General features: G+C 49.3%; 1 protein-coding gene and 1 long non-coding RNA gene across 8 annotated transcripts in view; one reads left to right on the forward strand and one right to left on the reverse strand.

Annotated features, from left to right (window-relative positions):
* The window catches only part of LOC140603613 (uncharacterized), a 13,562-nt gene extending 1,581 nt beyond the window's left edge, over nucleotides 1–11,981 (forward strand). The window contains exons 2-4 of one of the 2 annotated variants that reach the window (XR_012006528.1): nucleotides 4,574–4,730; nucleotides 8,621–8,754; nucleotides 11,009–11,981. This is a non-coding gene — a long non-coding RNA (uncharacterized lncRNA). Of the gene's footprint in view, nucleotides 1–4,573; nucleotides 4,731–8,620; nucleotides 8,935–11,008 lie in introns of those variants that run through there. The other variant, XR_012006526.1, reaches the window with a different exon arrangement.
* Nucleotides 553–13,524, reverse strand: part of HIF3A (hypoxia inducible factor 3 subunit alpha) — a 28,673-nt gene continuing 15,701 nt past the window's right edge. For all 6 annotated transcript variants that reach the window (XM_072774004.1, XM_072773976.1, XM_072773996.1 and 3 more), the window contains 5 exons: nucleotides 12,325–12,429; nucleotides 7,982–8,253; nucleotides 6,882–6,999; nucleotides 5,409–5,490; nucleotides 553–3,242 (listed from right to left, as the gene is read on the reverse strand). In XM_072774004.1, coding sequence (XP_072630105.1) covers nucleotides 3,145–3,242; nucleotides 5,409–5,490; nucleotides 6,882–6,999; nucleotides 7,982–8,253; nucleotides 12,325–12,429 — 675 coding nt within the window. In that variant the 3' untranslated portion in view covers nucleotides 553–3,144. The remainder of the gene's footprint in view (nucleotides 3,243–5,408; nucleotides 5,491–6,881; nucleotides 7,000–7,981; nucleotides 8,254–12,324; nucleotides 12,430–13,524) is intronic.

Genomic DNA, 13,524 nt, shown 5'->3' on the forward strand with positions numbered 1-13,524 from the left:
AAAAAGATTCCTGCATGGAACATAGGAAGAGGGTTATTATAAAAGTCATACAGAGATGGGACAGAACAGGCACACCCATCTGCACCTGAATCTGTAGATACGCAGTCTCTCTTTCTCCCTCTCTTTCTTTCTCTCTCTCTCTCTCTCTCACACACACACACACACTCAAGTACAGAGAACCATGTCATACAGATACCAGTATACAGAATGATAGTGTCAAAACAGTCCCATATGTGTAAGCATAATTGTAACACCACAAAACCTCCCACATTCAGGAACACAGAAACCCAAAGTAACCAGAAACACAAAGCAGAATCATTTCACTCAGATACTAACATACAGGTAGAAGGAATTACAACTCCCCACTCCTCACAGGTTCACAGAATTATGTCACAAAAACACATATATAGATTTACAACATCTCCAGGCATACAACTTTACATAGACCCATATAGGAACACAGTCACACACACACACACTCACAGCGACATGGAACGGCCAGTGTACCCACATACCCTGAAGCAACCCCACAGATGAGTCAACACACGGAGCTCTGGTGCCTACCAAGGCAAGATCTTTATGGTGGTGTAGAAATTAGTGGGTTTCAGAGCCAGAGTGGCTGGTCCAGTCCCTTCCCCTCCCCAACCCAGCCCAGTTCCCCGGAACCTAATTTGAGGGCCCAGATTACCCCCTGAGGGAGAGAGGGCCCAGACCCTCTTCCCCCATAGCACCAATCTGGATAGGCCATCCCATGACAAAACAGAGTGAGAAGTGCCTTCCAAAAAGGGGGTGAATTGAGCTGAGAGAGGGAGGCCTTTTTGTGTGGGAGACCCAGAGTAGCACCATCGTAGAAATAGGTTTGGAGGGTAAGAGTGACACAAAGGTGGTCGTAGAGGACTGAGGAGTCCTGGCCTCTCTCCCCACCCTGTGATATGCAGATAGGGCTGTGCGTGTCTCTGTGCGGCTGGGGAAGTCTCTTGGATTGTAAAGGGAGCCCCAGGCCCCCCAGGTACCTGGGGTAAAGTAAAGGTAAGTGCATCCCTGGAGAGCTGAGGGGGGCAGTGGTGGTGGCTCTAGGACAGGGTAACTGTAAGGTATGAGCTTGAGGATGGCGAGGCTTGAGCATGAAGTCCCCTAGTAGAGGGACTTGGAATGGGAAGACTTGAGACAGAACAGGAAGTGGGGCAAGTTGAGTAGGATAGGAAGCCTAGAATAGAGTTACAAGGATGAGGTCTGGAATCAGAGAGTCAGAGGAATCCAAACCAGAGGAATCCACAGGGTGACATCCAGATTGTAGAATCAGGAACACCTGGAGGCTAAGTTCTAGAACCAAAAGAATTTGGATCCGAAGTCAGAGATAGCTGGAGGCTGTGAGGTCTAGAACCAGAGGAATCTATAGAGCAAGAATAGAATTCACAAAACTCTAAGAACTGAGTTCTAGAACCAGAGAGATTTTGGAGTCATAAGATCTAGATCTAAAATCAGGAGTTGGGCATTGTAGGGTCTAGAACCAGAAAAATGTATAAAGGCAAGGTCTATAATCAGAAGATGTCTGAAAGCTAAGTTCTAGATCTAGAGTAATTTGGAGTCATAAGATCTGGAGAGCAAACTGGAGATTGTGAGGTCTAGAACCACGGGAATTAACAGGGTGAGGTCTGGAATCAGAAGACATCTGAAGCCACGTTCAAAAATCAGAGAAAAAAGATCATCATCTCTGGAATCACAGGGTCCTGGGAACTGCAAGTTCTAAAGGTGATGTAGTCAGGAACCAGTGGATGTTGGAGGTCACAAGGTCTAGAGCAGAAGAGACCTGGCGTGCGGTGTCTGCCCTGGAAGTACTATAATGGTTGTAAGAGTGACATAAAACTCATTTTACTCCTCTTTGATTGGAAAAACAAGTGTTGAGTGTAAAAAGTTGAAAAGGAATGAGCTGGGTATTGTGAAGTGTACCACCAAAATGACTTAGAAATTTGGAATTCTGGGTTTGGAGCCAAATGTATCACACATGAGGAAGACTAAAACCAATACGAAGCTTGGGTTGTGGGTTCAGTCTGGAATCAGAGGCAGTTGTTGGTTGTAAGAGGTGGAATCAGCAGGAGTTGGAGCATGTGACATCTGGTACAAGGGAGACTTATTTACAGAAAGGTGTGGAACCAGAGGAAGTCAGAGTGAGTTCTAGAACCAGAGGACTCTGGTGGGTGTAGGCTCTGGAGCTTGAGGGACCTGGGAGCTGTGAGACCTAGAACCAGACAACTTAGGAGACCACGGAAGTATGAAAAGAGACAGTGCTAGAGGTGGTGGGTCCAGGACGAGAAGAGGGGTTTGGGGGATATGGGGTCTGAACCCAACCTGCTGGGGGCTGTGCAGTCTAGGACTAGAGAAGGTCTGAGGTTGTGTGGTCTAGAAGCATAGAGAGCTTGAGGTTGCATGGTCCGGGAGCAGAGGAAGCTGCAGGTTACCCCTGGTAATAGGAAGCCCGTAAATGGAGCTAGTGTCCCGGCGAGGCTGGGGGCAGCAGAAGTCCCAAGTGGAGGGGCGGGTGGAGTGGGGTGGCCACTTGGGAGGCTAAGGGATTGATCAGAAGTTGCTAGGGGTGAAGTCTGCGCCAGAGGCCCCTCCCCATTAACACCTGAGGGAGGAGGGGGGATCAGGGTCCTGCATTCTCATGGACCCCAGGCAATTCATAGCGATTAAAAACATCATGAAAACAACAAGGATAAAAATAAAAGAAAGATGGATGGAAAGAAAGGTGATCATGGTTATCAATACTCCCCAGAGCCCAGAAACACAGGTCTGAATCCCAACCTTCCCCTCCCCCCCAATTACCAAAATTGAGCCAGGAGAGTTGGAGAAAGAGATGAGGTAAGCAGTATTGAGAACCCCAAGGGAAGTCCTGAGAGAAGGAGGAGGAGGGCTCCAGGGACCCCCCTCCCAGAGGTCACTGAGCTGAGACCACCCCAAAGAGCCCCCAGATGTCGGGGGCAGAGGGGTGAGAGCTGAGGTAGGCCCAAGATGGGCAGGGGCCACCAAGAAGAGAGAGGAAACCCCTCTCCTGGCACCCCCATCCTGTGCGTTGGCTGCCGGCGTGGAGTGTGGTTGAGGTCCTTTCTGGGGAGTGGCAGGGAGAAGGGAAGAGGGCCTGGCTCAGTTGGCCTGGGCCAAGCCCACCGCTGGTTGGAAGTGGCTCCTGGGCTCCACGGTGTCCTCATCCGGGTAGAGAGAGAGCAGCGAGGGGCCCAGGCCTGTGGGGGAAGATGGGAAGGTCAGCCAGTGGGGAATTACTACCCAAACCCATCTTCCCCTCATGACAGTTAAAAGCGTGGGTGGCGAGGCAGGCGTGCCTGGATTCACATCGTAGGAAAATCGTGGGCAGGTTCTAATCTCTGAACCTCGGGTGCTCGGGATGTTTAAGGCAGCTGGAGCCAGATGCTGCCTGAGTTTGCCGCTCTTTACTTGCTGTGTGAGCCGAGGCAGGTGACTTCACCTCTCTCTGCACCAGCTACCTCATCTGCAAAGTGGACTACTGCTACTCCCTTTCCAGGGCTGCTGTGGGAAGTAAACCAGTGAATCCTTGTAAAGTGCTTTGAACGATAATTAGCACTGGTGAGCGCTCAGTAAATGAGCTGTCGTCACTGAGGGAACAGGCGTACTTACTTATACCTACCCCATTCGGAAAATATCTATTGAGCACCTGCTGTGTGCCAGGCACGGGGGACAGGGCAGGTAATGGGACAGACGAAACTCCCCGTCCTGAGTTCCAGCAAGGGGTGTCAGTTCGATCATGTATACAGTAGGTTTCGCACAAAACTTGGCACAGAGTGAGTGCTACATAAATCTTAGTTCTTCCTTTACAAATATGTACTGAGGCCCTGCTCTGTGCTCAGCCACTGCCCTGCCTCACCCAGACTGTAGAGTATGGCAGTGACAAGACAAGCCTGGCCCCTGCCCTCACACGGCTCATACCCACAGGGAGAGGACAGCTAAAAATCAAATGACAAACACCCATATATGAGCCATGAGCTTAGGAAGTTAGGGAGGGCTCCACAGAAGGGGTAATATTTGATCTGAGATCTAAAGGATGCAGTAATTAGGCAAAGAATAGAAGGAAAAGCATTTCAGGCAGAAGGATCAGCATATGCAAAGGCCCTGAGGCTATCTCCTCAAGCCAGATTGCTTCAAAGTCAGCAGGATGCCTTCTGGAGTCCCCATGTAATTAGTCCCCCAACCCTTCTTCCTTCTTTGCTGTAGTTGTACTGGCCTTGCTTTCTCCAGCTAAGATACGCTTCTACCTCAGGACCTTTGCATTTGCTCTTCCTTCCACCTCGAATGCTCTTCCCCTAGAAATTTTCATGGTTCACTCTCTCACTTCCTTCAAGTCTTTGCTCAAATGTCACTTTCTCAATGAGACCACTCTTAACTGTGCTACTTGAAATTGAAATCCCACCCCCCCCCCCCGCTCCCCACCCCAGAATTCCTTTTCCCTTTGCATGCATTATTTTTCCCAGAAGCATGTGTTTCCCTCCCTTGCCTCCCTTCAGCTCTGTGACAGCAGGGATTTCTGTTTTGTTCACAGGTGTGTCCCAGCTCCCAGGACAGTGCCTGGCACTTATTTGTGTTCAGTAAATCTTTGTTTCGTGTCTGAAGGACAGAATGAACCAAACAAAAGACCGTAACTGTGGCTGGAACAGAGGATGTGCAGCAGTCAGACCCCGCAGAGACTGGAGGACAAGGTGAGGAGCCTGTTCTTTCTCGGAAGGGCACTAGGGAGCCATGGATGAGTTTGGAGTGGAAGGAGGCCTGGGTCAGATGTGTGGAGGTTTGGAGTGGAGCTCTGGCTACTGACAGGCGTGCTGGAAGGTGAGGATGGTAGCGCAAACAAGCCTAGCAGCCGGTCTCGCTCTGTGGCTCAGTGGCGGGGCTGTGAGGCCAACATGGCGTGAGGGCAGACATTTCTTGAGTGTTTACTACCAATCAGATCTTGTGCTGGGCTCTCCTTGTGCTGCCCCTCCACAGTTCCTGCACACATCTCCTTAAGGTAAGAACTATTATAACACATCTGTCGGAGGAGGCAAGGCTCCAGAAGCAAAAACTATTTCCCAAAGCCACGTAGCTGGGAATGACCAAGGCAGGACAAGCCCAAAGCATAATCAGACACAGGCTCCGGGAGGCCTAGACTGAGCCTGGGCTCAGCTTCCACCCCAAAGGGCAGCTCTGGGAAGCCTCTGCCTTCTACCCCTCGGGGCCTCTCTTTCCTCCTCACAGTGCTGCTGAGAGCAGAAAGGGGATGTCTGTCTTTACCAGGGTTGCATACAGGCACTGACAGCTGCCCCCAACCTTCTGGATTGCCCCCCCTCAGCCATCTGGGGCACCTTCTTGGGGAGAGAGGGATCCAGGGCCTTGCTACTCACGCAGGGGCTCATTCAGTTCCAGGAGGTGGGTGCTGGGATCCTGCTGGCTCCCTGGGGCTGGCCCTCCTGTCAGAAGGAAACTCTGTAGGAGAGAGACAAAGCTGCCACCACCATCATCGTCATCAATATCCCAGGAGACAGGATGGTGCAATGTGGTTAAGAGCTCTGCACGGTCCAGCGGTCACTTATGGGCTATGTGACTGTGGGTTAAGCCAATGTCCTACATCTCCTCCGTGTGTCCCTCCAGAGCCCCGTCCTGCCCTTCACCTGTGCCCCAGCAGGTAGACCATGCACATGGACCCAATCAACATGCAGCCTTGCTCCGCATGTTCATGTTAACGGGAGATGCCAGCACGATGGACAAGAAAGCAAGGGTATCTGATCTAGCTGCATCTCTGCTGGGTTGTCCTGGGTTGGCTGTGTCCCGCCATGGAAAGTTTTGGCTCTCACAAGACCTACTGTCTCCAGGATCGAGTGACCACCCTCTGCCCTGTGCCTTCAGGCAAGGGACAGTGCCAGCTCCCCATGCTGCTAGCCCCATGGTGATGCACCACCTCTTGCTGATTCCTAGACACTGACCCATGCAGTTGCTTGTCCTCTCATGTGCAAATGTGAATGCTAATAGTAACAATCATGGCAACAACATCTTAAGAGTGGTCATGGGGATTAAATAACTTAATCATGAAAGGCACTTAGTACAGTGTCTGCTGCAAGGTAAGCACTCAGTAAGTATCAGCTGTTGATACTATCAACCACAAATAGCCCTGCTCTGAGTGAGGAGCCAGAGAGCCACGGAAGGTCCTGGAGGGAGGAAGTGGTGCAGCCTAGGACGGGTTTTGGAAAGGGCAGAAAGGACAGCAGAGGTGAGATGGAAGCAGGGAGATGGGGGAAGGCGGGATACGGGATGCTGCCTTTGCTTGCTTGTTTTTATACTATTTATCACAGCCACTAAGGATGGGCCTAATTTCATTTGTTTCTCTTGAGTCCTGTGAGATGTAACCATCCCACTTCCCAGATGAGGAAACTGAGGTTCACAGTGGTCCCATCCACCTGCCCGATGGTCTCACAGTTACTAGGTGGCAGACCTGGGACTTGAACTTAAGTCAGTCTAACTCCAGTGTCTGGACTCTTAATGCTATGCTAATAATCCAAGGCCAAGAACTGTCTAGGTTTGGGGGGAGGCTCTCGGGAGAAGAGGAGGTTCCTATACCTACTAACATTTGTCATTTCTCCCCTTCACCCTGCTTAATTTTTCTTCTTAGAACTTACCACCAACTTACATAAATTTGCACAGCCCTTCCATACCCCTGACCTGAGCTAGCAAATCAAGGTCCTAGCCTCACCTGGATGACTGACCTTCCATTTGACCTTCAGCCGGTACCTGCCCCTCTCTGGTTTTCCCACCCATAAAACAGTAGGCTTAAGGCCACTAGGTTCTGAGGGCCAGAGAATCACATGAGTCACCCAACATACCAGGCTGAGGGGAGGCAGCAGGAAGTTTTCGGGTTCTGGGCTGGGGGACCGTTTGGGGGGTCTCACTCCCAGCAGCTCCACCCCCTCAGCCTCGTCTTCTGAGCTCTGAGCTAGGGTCCTGGAGGGAAACAGAATCTCAGAACACAACAACCCAAGCAGGTGTGGGCACCACTGTAAGCAGGTGATAAGCACTCATTCACTCTCCCAAGTGCCTGTTTATTCCTTTACTCATACACTCACCCATCCATCCACCCATCATCCACCCATCCATCCATCATCTATCCATCCATCTACCCACTTACCCATCTCTCCATCCACCAATCATACATCCACCCATCCATCCACCAATCATACATCCACCCATCTACCCACCCATCCACCAATCCATCTTCCCATTCATCCAGTGATCCATCTACCACCCACCCACTCAGCATCCATCCATCTGCTGTATTCATTAATTTCCTCCCTCCCTTGTTCAGTAAGTCTTTATTTAGGCACCCACTGTATATCCAGCACCAAGCTGAGAGCCTTGGGAAATAATGAGATGTATCCATAAAGCCTCATACAGATAGTAAAGGGACCATTCTGGACACTAAATGGGCACATGCCTACAACGTGGAAAGTAAAAACTCGAGTATTAGTAATTTAATGTCTCTGGAAGGCAGACATGAACCCTCTGAAATTATATGCAAAATTGTGCGTCTGTATGTATGTGTAAATGTTCTTGGGAAAGAGTCCATAGCTTTCCACAGATTCTCAAAGGTGTTAGGAAACTTGGTTTTAGACAGTTGCTTTGACACTTGCAATGTCCTTTTAACTGTGACAAAAAATCATCACTAGGCCAGATAAAAATCTGTTCCAAAGGAGAGGGCTCTGGTGGACTGGATAAACAAAGAGAACAGTGGAGGGCACTCTGGGGTGGGGGTGGGGGGGCACAGCTGAGGCAAAAACAGAGGTTGAAACGAACATGGCATGGGCTGGGGACACCAAGAGCCCAGCTGGAGCAGAGGCCAGCAGGTCAGCAGGAGGAATGATGAGGGATGGGGCTGAAACAGGAGGCAGAAACAAGACAGGGGGTGTCCCTCCCCTTATATCCTCACCTCTTCCGAGCCCCAGCCATGGAGGAGGAGGCCGAGGGGTCCCCTCTGGAAGGGCTGGAACAGCTCAGCCGGGGGTCACTCCCCCAGCGGGGCAGCAAGGAGGACTCAGTGGTTGGGGGTGACAGGCCATGGAAGCTCCGTGCACGGGGCCTGGGGATGGCTCCTGGAGGTCTGTGGAAGGCCCTGGGTAGCTGCTCACTAGAGTTGAGCTGGAAGTCATCATCCATGGAGATGTAGGGGGCCAGCATCTCCAAATCCAGAGCATCGACATCCTGCGGGAAGCAGAAGGAGGTTAAGAACAAGAGCCTTGAGTCCCAGCTCTACCACCTCTGAGTTGTGTGCCTGTGTGGCTGACATCAAGAGTCTGAGCTTCACAAAAAAAAAAAAAAAAAAAAAAAAAAAGAGTCTGAGCTTCACTTTCCTCATCTGTAGAATGGATGGAAGGACTCTGGTAGCCAGTCCCCAAGGTGGCTCCCAAGGATCCTCACCTCTTGGTGTTCATGTCCTAGTATAGCCCCCTACTACAGTGACCAGGGTTGATCTGGGAAAAATAGAATATTGAGGGGATGATAGTGTGGGACTCTGAACATCAAGTTATAAAGGTACCATGGCTTCTGTTTCTGCTGCAAACTCTCTCAGGTCACGTGCTCTGGGAGAAGCCCTACGTAGAGGCTCATATGGCAAGAAACAGACCTCCCGCCAGCAAACCAGCGAGTCATCTTGGAAGTGCACCCTCTAGTCCCCTTCAAGCCTTCAAGTCACCGCAGCCCTGGGTAATGACATCTGGACTGCAATCTCGCAAGAGACCCAGAGCAAAAGCCACGCTGCTAATTGACTCCCAGGCCCCTGATCCCCAGAAATTATGTGAGCTAATACATGCTTGTTATTTTCAGTTTTAGGGGAGTGTGTTACCCAGAAACAAACAGCAAGTAAAATTTTGATTTTGATCCCAAGAGTGGGGCGCTGCCCTAACAAAAAGCCTAAAATGCAGAGTGGCTTTGGTACTGGGTAGTGGGGCAAGGGCAGGGCCCGGAAGGGCTTTGAAGAGCCTGTCAGAGCCTAGATTGCCTTGAACAAACTTAATGGAAACATGAAGCATAAGGAGCTGGCCAGGGAGGGCTCAAAGGGAGGTGAGGAACACGTGACCAGAAGCCGGAGGAAAGGGGATTTTTGTTGTGAAGTGACTAAAGTTTAGCACCAGTGTTGTGTGCAGTTCTGTGGAACTCAGAACACATAACTAGTGAGCCAGGCAATCCACCTCTGAAATTGCCAGCCAGAATGCTGAACAGCTGCCTGATTTCTTCTTGCCACTCAGAGTAAAGGCAAGAGGAGAAATCTTTTCTTTTTAAAGAATTTATTTATTCATGAGACACAGAGAGAGGCAGAGACATAAGCAGAGGGAGAAGCAGGCTCCTTGGGGGGAGCCCAATGTGGGACTCGATCCCAGGACCCAGGATCATAACCTGAACTGAAGGCAGGCGCTCAACCACTGAGCCACCCAGGTGCCCTAAGAAGAGAAATGCTAAACAGAAGGAGCTGGAACTTGAAGGTCTGGAAGCTTCTCAACCTCCCTGTGAAGCATCAACTTTACCCAAAATGAGGTGTGGTCTTTGCCCCAGCTCGTTGGGATTTCCTGAGTGGCCAGATATGTCTTTGCTCCTCAGGGTGAGCCCCTGGGGCCATATCTGATACTGTGCCAACAAGATGACTCAAGCTGGGGGCTGATCATGCCCGAATGGCCAACCGTGTGATAAGAGGGTTGGGGCCACGTGAGATCAGACTGACCTCCAGGGGAAGCATGTGTATCAGGGAGGTAAGATGAAGATTAAGGTTAACTACACGGGGAATAATCCAGTCATGCCTACATAATGACACTTCAGTGAAAACTGGACACCTGGGGCACCTGGCTGGCTCAATTGGTTGTATCCAACTCTTAGTTTCAGCTCAGGTCATGATCTCACGGTCCTGGGATCGAATTCCATGTCAGACTCCGTGTTCAGCAGGAGTCTGTTTGGATATTCTCTACCTCTGCCCCCTCCCCCTATTTATGCATGTGCGCTCTCTCTCTCTCTCTCTCTCTCTCTCTCAAATAAATAATAAATTAATCATTAAAAAAAAAACAAAATTCTGGACATCACAGCTTGAGTGAGCTTCCTGGTGTGGTGATACACCATGTATGCTCCCAGGAGCGTGATATGTCTCTGGGGTCATGAAAGCTTTGCATGTGGGACCCTCCTGGTCCCAGATTCCATCCTATGCACCTCTTCCTTTGGCTATAATATTCTTTTGCTATAATAAAACTATTATCATAAGTCCAGTGCTGTCCTAAGTTCTAGAGCTACTTTTTTTTTTTTTAAGATTTTATTTATTCATGAGAGAGAAAGAGGGGGCAGAGACATAGGCAGAGGCAGAAGCAGGCTCACCGTGGGGAGCCCAATGTGGGACTCGATCCCAGGACCCCGGGATCACACCCTGAGCCAAAGGCAGATGCTCAGCCACTGAGCCACCCAGGGGTGTCTCTCTAGAGCTACTTCTAGCAATTATTGAAACTGAGGGACTCAGTGGGAATCTCTGAATTTGTAGGCAGCTAGTCTGAAGTGAGGATGGCCCTGGGGCCTCCCAAGCTTGTAGCTGATGTCAGGACTCTTGGATAGACTTGGCAGACCAGAGGACTGCAGCCTTCACCTTGTGTTTGCCCAGATGGCAAAGGATGCTAAACCTGAGCCAAAAAGAGCACTCTTGGGAAGGCATGGTCTAAAGATGAAGCCCAAGGTGTGACTATAAAATTCTTGGTGATGGCTTTGGAAAGATCAAAGGTCAGACAACGGCACTCTAGAGTTTAAGGATGTGTCTTCTCAATCAGACAACAGGGCTTCCATTAAACTTCCAGACACTGTCACTCAGCATCTCAGTAAAAGCCCCAAGGTAGGGGCTTATCTCAAAGAGATCATGGGCATGACTTTTGTGTAATGGAGTGAACTCCAAAGAGATTCACATAAGACCCACACATTTTTTTTTTTTTTACAGATTAATATATAAACAGAAATGTTGCCAGCTTGGACTGAAAGGGACAGAGATGGTTACTAAATGAAAAGAGCCTTTGGGTCACCAAAGTCCCCTCACAAGAAAGCAGGTCATGAAAACCCTCTCAGCTGCAAAAACATATTACCTTTTATGAAGAAGCAAGGAGGAGTCCAAGCAAGGAGTCTAGTCTAGAGGGTGGAGTCAAGAACCATGGAGAAAGTAGTAGGAATAAGTTCTCATCAAGGAACTTCCCACAGTTGTCCAACCAGATTTCAAAATTGCTGTGGACCAGTGACACCTGTACACGCTCCAATCCTCTCGCTCTTTTTAATAGAACACATGGCCTTACTTTGTGCCTGTCCCACCATTGTATATGGGGCATGTGGCTGGCACATAACTTGTCTCTTTAGTTCACAGGCCAACAGAGTGAGGGCTTCACCACTCTCAGACCCGATGTAGGTGATGAGGTTCCAGATTTAGGCTGATGCTGTCATGGGAAGAGACTTTGGGGGCACTTGGGAGGAGGTGAGTATATTTTGCAGGAGGGAGAGACATGAATTATTGGGGGCCCCAATAATCCTCACCTTCTGGTGTATGCAGATGCCTTCTGCATTGTATCAGGGTTGGTCTGTATGACCAATACAATATAGTTGCTTCTGAGATTAGGTTATAAAAGACTGCATTTTCTGTCTTGGGCTCACTCTTGTTATCTCTTGGATTCCTTGCCTTGGGGAAAGCCAGACAGCCTATGTGGTAAGGAACTGAGGCTTCCAGCCAGAGCCAGTGAGGGGCTGATGACTGTCAACAACCATGTATATGAGCTTGGAAGTGGATCCTCTAGCCCCACATGACTGAACCCCTGATGGAGCGCTTGACTTCATCCAAACAAGGGACTCAGCAAAAACCAGCTGAGCTGCTCCCAGATTCCTGAATCTCAGAAATAGTGTGACTAAATAAATGTTACTTCTTTCAAGGTGCTCTGTTTGGGGATGATTTACTATGCAGCAATAGATAATACATCATATCACTGTCATTTATCTAGACACTCAATCATCCAAGTATCCATCCATCCATCATCTATCCAAAGAACCAATGGCCTAACTACTCATCCAAACATCCAATATCCATCCATCCATCCATGTATCTATCTAACCATCATCCATCCATCTATCGACCATCATCCACCTAATGAATACAGTGGCCTTTCTATCCATCCATCCACTCATGCCCTTAACCATTCAGTCACCCTCTCTAAAGCTCAGATATATCAGCCCCCAGAGCACAGACGTAAAGACTGTTCCTTCCAGGCCAGCCCTTACCTGAGCTATATCTAGATCCGTCTCCACAGCCTCAAGGTCTTTCCCTGAGGCCAAGAGTTTGTGTGTATTTTCCATGTTCATGAGTGGTTCATCTGGGAGATCAGCCTGTGGGGAGAGAGTAGCCACTTAAAGGAAATCTGGAGCCTAGGAAATGTTAACAGTAAGATAGTCTGATATTTGAGCTCAGGGGTAGAAGTAAGGGTTAAATGTCAGATGGCTGGGACACCAAGGAAATCAAACAGCAAAAGCGAATGAATTCTGGACCCCGGTGTTCAGTAGGTGGAAGAAGCTGGGGATAGCTTGACAGGGAAAACTCAAAGATTAAAAGACTAAAGCCTGAGGCCAAGGTATTCAGGCCCTCTAGGGTTAAAGGTCTTGGAATCTGAAGTCTGGGTAAAAATGATGCAGAGTCCACTCTCCCAGGTGAGGTCAAAGGCCACAGTCTTATTTTGCTGGTGGAGAAAAGATTTTAGGGGTGGGGGGGGGGGTTGGGTAAGGATGAGAAAGTCAACATCATATAATATGGGCCCCTGAGTCAAAGGTTATACTATGGGTGCCTGTGTGGCTCAGTGGTTGAGCGTCTGCCTTCGGCTCAGGGAGTGATCCCAGGGTCCTGGGATGGAGTCCCACATTGGGCTCCCTGCAGGGAGCCTGCTTCTCCCTCTGCCTATGTCTCTGTGTCTTTCATGAATAAATAAAATCTTCAAAAAAAAAAGTCACACTATGTGAACTCATGTAAAAAATGTAACTGCTCTGGTATACTGAGCACCTACTAGGTATCAGGTGTCTACTAAGCACTTCCCATGAATGATCTCAATGAACCCTCAAAACAATCAATGAGATAGCTACTTGCTGTGATCCTAATTTTATACATATAAAGACACGGAGAGCCCACTTGCCCAGGACAACATAGCTGGTAAGTGGCAGATTCAGGACTTGAATCCTAGTTTGTGTAATTTAAGACATTAGACATTCTTGACTGTTTGAGAGCCTGGATGATTGATCACAAAGCAAGGAGGAGGTCACCCATGCCAGTCCCAAATATCCCAGGTTTTGGTCCAGATAAAAGTTGAAGAATCTGAGATGTAGGTCTTAAGGGAACCCCAAACCCCATCTCACCCCAGCCTTCCCATTGCACAGATGGAGAACTGAGGCCCAGAGAATAGCAAGATTCAAAAGCCAGAAGCCAAAGCAGCATGG

Source organism: Canis lupus, chromosome 1 (assembly GCF_048164855.1).
Source record: "Canis lupus baileyi chromosome 1, mCanLup2.hap1, whole genome shotgun sequence".
Taxonomy (NCBI): domain Eukaryota; kingdom Metazoa; phylum Chordata; class Mammalia; order Carnivora; family Canidae; genus Canis; species Canis lupus.